Source organism: Piliocolobus tephrosceles, chromosome 20, assembly GCF_002776525.5.
Source record: "Piliocolobus tephrosceles isolate RC106 chromosome 20, ASM277652v3, whole genome shotgun sequence".
NCBI lineage: Eukaryota > Metazoa > Chordata > Mammalia > Primates > Cercopithecidae > Piliocolobus > Piliocolobus tephrosceles.
The window spans coordinates 8729970-8738597 of record NC_045453.1 but is presented as its reverse complement, the minus strand read 5'-3'; the positions used below and the strand labels follow the sequence as shown (position 1 = coordinate 8738597).

The following is an 8628-nucleotide window of genomic DNA, read 5'->3' as shown; positions in this document are numbered from 1 at the left end:
TCAAAAAAAAAAAAAAAAAAGAAATGTAAAAGGCCAGGCACGGTGGCTCATGCCTGTAATCCCAGCACTTTGGGAGGTCAAGGTGGGTGGATCACAAGGTCAGGAGTTCAAGATCAGCCTGACCAACATGGTGAAACTGTCTGTACTAAAAATACAAAAAAATTAGTCAGGCGTGATGGCGCACGTCTGTAATCCCAGCTACTTGGGCGGTTGAGGCAGGAGAATCGCTTGAATCTGGGAGGCAGAGGTTGCAGTGAGCCGAGATCACTCCACTGCACTCCAGCCTAGGCAACAGAGAGAGACTCTGTCTCAAAAACAAAAACAAAACAAAACTATATGTGTGTGTGTGTGTGTGTGTGTGTGTGTGTGTGTATTATATATATAAAGCCTTTCTCCAGAGGGCTCAAAGATATGTTTTCAGAGTCGTGTGTGTGAACAAATACTGTCATTCATGTGCATATTAGCTTACACTTTGATGCCTTCATCTGTACCATCATGTAGCAGGGCACAATGGCCAATGCAGCAAGTGAGAAGGTTTTTCAATGCCAGCGGGACTTTGTAACACCTGGGTGAGTGGGCGCTTCCCCTTCCAGGGCCCATATTAGGTTGAGCACATATATATATGTGTGTGTGTATATATATATGTATATATATAACATTTTACCAATTTTTTACATATATACATTATATGTGTGTGTGTGTGTGTATATATATATAACATATTTTACTGTTTTGTTTTGTTTATGTTTTTGAGACAGAGTCTGGCTTTGTCGCCCAGGTTGGAGTGAAGTGGCATGATCTCAGCTCACTGCAACCTCAGCCTCCCGGGTTCAAGTGATTCTCCTGCCTCAACCTCCCAAGTAGCTGGGATTACAAAGCAGATACCACCATGTCTGGCTAATTTTTTGTATTTGTGTAGAGATGGGGTTTCACCATGTTGGCCAGGCTGGTCTCAAACTTCTGGGCTCAAGTGACCCGCCAGCCTCACCTCACAAAGTGCTGAGATTACTAAAGGCGTGAACCACCGCGCCTGGCCACCAATTTTTAAATTGAATAATTTTTCTATTGAGCTGAGTTCTTATACATTCTGGTTATTAATCTCTTGTTAATGAATAGTTTACAAATATTTTCTTTCATTTAGTAGGTTTTCGGTTCACTCTAATAATCGTTTAGTTTGCTGTGCATAAGCTTTTCAGCTTGATGCAATCCCACTTGTCCATTTCTGTATGTTGTCTATGCTTTTGAGGACTTACTCCAAAAAACTTGACATTTCTCAGCACAGCAATATTTTTCAATTAACGTATATGCATTGTTTTAGACATATGCTACTGAATACTTAACAGACTACAATATAGTATAAACATAACTTTTGTTACACTGGGAAAATAAAAATTATGTGTGACTAACTTTATTTATTTTATTGTAGTGGCCTACAACCAAACTGGTAATATCTCCCAGGTATGCTTGTATTTTCCAATAAATCACCAGCAAATGATCAGGCCAGAAGAGCCTCCTTACCCAGTGTTTTCCCTTTCCCTTTGTGGTGTCCAGATTCTGGGCCATGAAGCTGCGGGCTCATATGGACCCCTGGCTTGTGTGAGGATCCACACCTGGTAACGGCAAATGCCTTGGGTGGAGAAGGTTCCTGGGAGGTGTCACTGATCTCCTCACTGCAGGGGCATTCTGTAAGAACAGGATCAGGAAAGAATGAACAACCCTAGATAACAGTGGTGCATTCCAGAATCAATCTCATCCAACCAACAAGCCTCCTTTTCAAGCAGCACAAAGGCTCAGGGACAATTCAACCAAAAAGAGGTGTGGAGAGCAGATGCAGGGGCCCAAACGCCCCTCTTCAGCATTGCCCCTCTCCTCTTTTCCTGATAAGATTGGTTTTCTAAGCTAGAAGATACACTGAGAATAAAATGTGGCATCCTTTAAGTCCCAAAGTCAGAATACAGATTTTTCTAAACATTTTTGTGAGAGCTAGACAAAGTTTTTAAGAAGGGAATCCTTTCTCAAGAGGGCTCAAAGATGTGTTTTCAGAGTCGTGTGTGTGAACAAATACCGTCATTCACCTGCACATCCGCTTACACTTCAATGCCTTCATCTGTACCATCCTGAAGCAGGGCACACTGGCCAATGCAAGTGAGAAGGCTTTTCAATGCCAGCAGGACTTTGTAACACCTGGATGAGTGGATTCCTCCCCTTCCAGGGCCCATACTAGATTGAGCCCACAGCCCTGGTAAGGGACTATTGGTCCTTCTTCTGCTCAGCACAGGTTCAGAGACCATAATGGGAGAAAGCAACCGCTCCCCACTCATAGTAAGGAAACCTAAGTGAAACCCTCAGGAAAAAAAATTACCAGGTTTGGTTTTCTTTTTCTTTTTCTTTTTCTTCTTTGGCTTCACTCTCACAAACTCTTTGAATTTCTTCTCTTTATTCTTTTCCTTGTCTTTTGTAGCTAGAATTAAACACAAACGTTGGCATTTTAACATTTTGTTTTCAATGCTGGGGTGCTTATTATTTTCCCAAGTAAGCATGTCCAGGGGGCCTGGCTCTACCTGGGAAGTCTGGAGCAGACTGCCCGTGGCAGAGCCACACCTCCATCACTTAGCCTTTCAGTCCAGCTCAGCACACTCTGGCCCACTGCCTGTCATTGTAAATGGATTTCAGTGAAACACACCATGCTCACTGGTTACGCGTCTTTCACACTTCAGCAGCAGAGCTGAGTAGTGAGGACACAGAGCTTATGGTCCCCAAGGTTGAAAATATTTATTATCTGGCCCTTTACAGACAAGTTTGCAAAACCCTACTTAGATCACTGCTCCTCAACCCTGGCTACATACTGGAATCACCAGGGGATCTGATTTTTTTGTTGTTGTTTTCGTCGCCATGTCACCCAGTGGCACAATCTCAGCTCACTACAACCTCCGCCTCCTGGGTTCAAGCGATTCTCCTGCCTCAGCCTCCAGGGTAGCTGGGACTACAGACACCTGCCACCACCCCTGGCTAAATTTTGTATTTTTAGTAGAGACAGGGTTTCACTATGTTGGCCAGACTGGTCTTGAACTCCCGACCTCAGGTGATTCAGCCGCCTCAGCTTCCCAAAGTGCTGGGATTATAGGTGTGAGCCACCGCGTCCAGCCAGGATTCTGTTGCTTGTTTCACTCTTTTTTTAAAAATCGAGGTACCATTCATATAACATAAAGTTATTTTTAAACGAACAGTTCATGCCTTCCAAATACCAAAACTTCATCCTCTCTACTCTACAACAAAACTCCTTAAGATGTCAATCCTCCCTGTCCAAACTTCTCCCTTCACGGTATTTCCTAATCACAATCTAAAAAGTTTCCCACCTACCACTCTACTGAGATCAGTTTTCAAAATTAATAGCCTCACCATTGAAAAATCCAGTCGTAGCCGGACATGGTGGCTCATGCCTGTAATCCCAGCACTTTGCGAGGCCAACACAGGCGAATCACCTGAGGTCAGGAGTTTGAGATCAGCCTGGCCAACATGGCAAAACCCCATCTCTACTAAAAATATAAAAATTAGTCAGGCGTGGTGGCAGACGCCTGTAATCCCAGCTACTTGGGAGGCTGAGGCAGGAGAATTGCTCGAACCTGGGAGACAGAGGTTGCAGTGAGCCCAGATCACACCATTGCACTCCAGCCTGGGCGATAGAGTGAGAATCTGTCTCCAAAACCAACAAAAAAAATCCAGTTGTTTCTTCTTCTCTTACCAAATATACTTGTAGGATTTCAAGTAATTCACCATGCCTTACTTTTTAGATGTCAACATGAGTTTACACATACATGTATCCCATGACCTTGCCATCCACTACAACATCTTCATTCAAGAGAAAGCATCACTTATGTCCACGCAGAGACTTATACATGAAGACTCATAGCAGTTTTAGTTGTAATCACCCCAAACTGAAAACTGCCCAAATGTCCATCAAAAAGTGAATGTGCAAATAATTCATGATGTATCCATACAATGGAAAACTTATCAGCAATAAAGGTACAAACAGCAACATAAGTGAATCTCAAAGTATGCTGAGTGAAAGGAGCCAGACAAAACAAGTGCACACTGCAGGATTCCATTTCTATAACAGTCTACAAAAGGAAAAAAAACCGGCTGGGCATGGGGTGGCTCACACCTGTAATCCCAGCACTTTGGGCGGCCAAGGTAGGCAGATCAGCTGAGGTCAGGAGCTCAAGACTAGCATGGCCAACATGATAAAACCCCATCCCTACTAAAAATACAAAAATTAGCCAGGTGTGGTGGCTCACGCCTGTAACCCCAGTTTCTTGGGAGGCTGAGGCAGGAGAATCGCTTGAGCCCAGGAGGTGGAGGTTGTAGTAAGCTGAGATCACGCCACTTCACTCCAGCCTGGGCGACACAGCAACTCTGTCTCGGAAAAAAAAAGAAAGAGAGAAAACAAGCTATAAGTAACAGTAAGCAGAATAGTGGTTGCCTGGAGCTCAGGTGGAGGGGAGAGGTGGGAAGGAGGAACTAAAAAGGGGCATGAGGAAAGTTTGGGAGGAAGTGGAATATGTTTACTATCTTGATTGTGGTGATAGTTGGGTATAAACATATGTTAAATCTCACCAATTATACCATTTAAATATGTGCAGTTCATTGTACAATTAAGTCTCGATAAAGCTATAAAGAAAAACAATCAATTCAGTTGCATTTAGTACATTCACAATGTTGTACAACCACTTTGATACAGTTCTAAGAACACTTCCATCACTCCAAAGTAAAACCCTTTACCATTAAGCAGTATTTCTCCTCCCCCAAATTCCTCCCCTCAGCCTCACCAACCTGCATCTGACTCCGTGGGTTTATCTACTCTGGATATTTCATAAATATGGAACCATACAATACATGACCTTTTGTGTCTGGTTTCTTTCATTTAGCATAATTTTTTCAAGGATATCAGGATTTTTAAAACACTTTCCAAGTGATTCTGATACGGAATCAAGATCTCCACAAAGCAGGTGTGGTGCAGGGTAGGCAATCAGATTCCATTTTAACTAAGCACTTGTGTGCAAGGAAATCACAAATATCTCATTTAATTGGTGTGTATATCATTCCCATTTTACAGGCAGGGAAACTGAAGCTCAGAGAGGTGAAATCACCCACCTGACATCACATAGGTATTTAAAAGCAAATTGGTCTGACTCTCCAGCACCATGTCTGCACTGCAACCAGGCCCCTCTCCCAAATGAGCACTCGGGAACCATCAGAAAGGAACAATGGGCTGTGCCTATTGACTGGCAAGCCTGGAAGCTATAGGCAGAGTTGACGTACTGGCTAGAGAACATAGGACTTAAGGTATTTGAGCTCCTTAACTGTTAAAATACCCTGCAACTAGAGAAGAAAGTCAACAAACATGAAAGCTAGGAGAGAACTTAGACCAATTTGTAAAAGCACTCATTTTTAAAACCAAGAAACCAAGGCCCAAAGAAAGTAGATGGGCAAAACATGGTCAGATGCCTCCTGAATTTCAAAAAAGCTATCAATAATTTTTACTTTTCATTGATCCTGGGAACAGGGTCTTCCCCAAACATAAAAACAAAACTCATTTTTATAGTTTCTTGGCTACCACCGTATTATTAGCCATGGTTTCAATTCATTTAGTCAACAGATACCACACATATACTATGTTCCAGGCACATGCTAAGAAGGAGGGATACAGCAATGAACAAAAACAGATGACACCCCCTGTCCCTCACAGAGCTATATTCTATTCAGTTGGTGCAAAAGTAATTGCTGTTTTTGCCACTGAAAGTCACAGCAAAAACCACAATTACTTTTGCACCAAGCTAAAAAGCTAATGGGGCAGCAAACTATGGATAAGAGAGAATTTCCTCAACTGGATAAAGAACTTCTTTGCAGTCAACTTCATACTTAATGGTAAGAAATTGGATGTTTTCCCCTTAAGATCAGGAACAAAGCAAGATGTGTCTCTCACTACTCCTATTCAACATTTTACTAGAAATCTTAGCTAGTGGAATAAGCCAGAAAAGGAAATAAAAGCTCTACAGATTGAAATGGAAGAAATAACACTATCTTTGTTTGCAGATGATCTGACTGTCTATGTAGAATATCCCAAAGAATTGATCAAAACAAAAATTGCCAGAACAGCACTTATAGCAAGGTTACAAGATACAAGGTTAAATATACAACAACCTATTGCTTTTCTATATGCCAGCAATGAACAACTGGAATTTGAAATCAAGAAATAGCAAGGAGATCTGTATGGCTCCAAAGGAACTGAAATTAGAATTAGGTTGAGTGAGGGAAAGAAGCAGATGGAGGCTAGAAGCAGATCATGATGAAGGGCCCTGTGAGGAAGTTGGCTTTTACTATGAGTGATTTAGGGAGCCACTGGAGGATCTCAGCAAAGGAGGGATATTATCTGTTGTGCCTTCACCCCCAACCCCCCACCACACACACACAAACTGCTCACTGATCCAGTTTTTATTTGTAAATTCAGGTTTTAGTGACCTCCAACTAAAGTGATTATACCCATCAGCTTAGTGAAATGCTAACAGAATTTATCCTGTCAGTAGGAGAACTGCCTGAAGCAGCAACATAATCGAGGTCCTAAATCCTTGAGACAGAGAGGGCAAGATGTAGAAGAAAACTGCCCAATCCTAGGGCATGCCTGGTTATCTGGCTAAAGATGGTGGCCATTTGTAAACTCCAGTGGCACAACTTGCAGGCCCTAGAGAAGACACAGAGAATTGCCCAGCAAGGACTGAGCTAAGCCAGGTGAGTCCCTGAGGAACAGGGGTAGACAAGGTGACAACAGACAGAAATCCCTAGACTGCCATGTGCACAGGAAGTCTCCTGCAGGGAGGCACTTCTATTTCCCACTCCAGGGCCTGGGATAGGCACTCTTACCTGGAATCATAAAAGACAGCAGAGCCTCAAGGTGAGAGTATGGGCTTCACAACAGATTCAAATCATAGCTCCACCACCTGCTAGAGCGGTAAATACTGGTTCAAATTAATCCATCTCATCTGCACTTTAGTTTCTAATCTATAAATTAGGCATTATAGATGCCTAATATGCCAACATTAGAGCATCCAAATTCTTAAAACAAGTACTTCTAGACCTAAAGAAATACTTAGCCACATAATTTTAGTGGAGGACTTCAACACCCCACTGACACAGCATTAGAAAGATCATCGAGGCAAAAAACAAAGAAATACTGGACTTAAATTTTACACATGACCAACTGAATCTAATAGACATCTACAGAGTACTCCATCCAGCAACGACAAACTATACATTCCACCCATCTGCAAATGGCAAATAACCTAAAATTGACCACGTGCTTGGCCATAAACCAAGTATCAATGAATTCAAATCACTGAAATAATATCAACCATACTCTCAGACCACAGTGGAATAACAGCATAAATTAGGCATAACAGCACCCACCTCATAGGGTTTAGTTCTGATGACTAAACAACATAAGTAACGAACCTGGAACAGGGCCCAGCACATGAGGTACTCAAATGTCAGTTGTTATTATCTTGCTTGCAATACTCTTTCCCTGGAAAGCAGTGCTGGTCGCTGGTCTGCTGTCAGCTCCTTCTCTGGACAGCTTTACCAATTGTTCCATGACCCACAGAGCATGTACTGGCTGTACAGCTTCCTCCCGGCTGCCCTGACTGGGTTGGACAAAGAGTGACTTCCTGCCAGGGCTCTGGATCGGAGAGCAGCTTGTCGCCTAAGCAGGGCAACGCTTTCCTCCAGGATGGCCACTTGTCCTCTCCCCAAGCTGCAGGTATCCATCAGGAGAAATACCAGAGGCCTTCTTGCTCCTCCATACAGCTGACTCTTGAGTACTCCATCTAATCACTGACTTAGGAGAGCAGAGGGACAACGGTCATCAGACCGCTGCTTCCAGGAGGGAAAAGAATAACATCACCACCACTTATGGGGTAACTGCTTGTACACCACAGAGCAGAGCTCAGCCACAAAGCTGGGACAAGCAATGACCAGAGCATGTTCTGATCTGCACAAAGGGGTGGCAGCTCAAGGGCAGAACAGAAGCAGATATGGGCTTGGAGGGGTTGTCTCTGCCTGTCAGAGAAGCGGTACTCAGGGCCTGCCAGTGTCATTTCACCATGTCTACCTTCCCAACCTCATCTCCTATCAGTCCCCTACCATGGGTGCCACCCAGACACCAACCCAGGACGGCCCTCCAATAACCCCTCCCTCCTCAAGCCCTGCATTTTTCTTAGCTCATGTGGTAGACGTTGTAATGCCCTCCCCAACACCATTTCTCCACTGCTTCCATAGGAAGAGTTCGTGTTCCAGGTTCCCTTGAGAGAGGGGTGGCAGATGTTCTGCCTATGGGATATAAGAAGTGATGTGTGGCACTTCTGGGTTGTGCCCTTAAAAGAAAGGAGCATACTTTCCCTTCCCAGCAGCTGAAAGATAAGCAAACGGGGGGAGCCATTTTAGACCCCAAAGAAGAGCAGCACCTGGGGCCTGGTGGAACAATGGGGAGAAAGCAAGGCCCAGGAACCTTCAGAGCCTGAGCAGAGCCACCATGGGTAACTTGCAGCTCATCCTGAGAGGAAAATAAATTTCTCTGAT

At 43.6% G+C, this 8628-nt stretch overlaps 1 protein-coding gene across 4 annotated transcripts in view; it reads right to left on the bottom strand.

Moving 5' to 3' along the window:
• The window catches only part of PHF20 (PHD finger protein 20), a 190115-nt gene that overhangs the window by 43006 nt on the left and 138481 nt on the right, over nt 1-8628 (bottom strand). For all 4 annotated transcript variants that reach the window (XM_023220550.2, XM_023220549.1, XM_023220551.1 and 1 more), the window contains 2 exons: nt 2363-2461; nt 1519-1683 (listed from right to left, as the gene is read on the bottom strand). In XM_023220550.2, coding sequence (XP_023076318.1) covers nt 1519-1683; nt 2363-2461 — 264 coding nt within the window. The remainder of the gene's footprint in view (nt 1-1518; nt 1684-2362; nt 2462-8628) is intronic.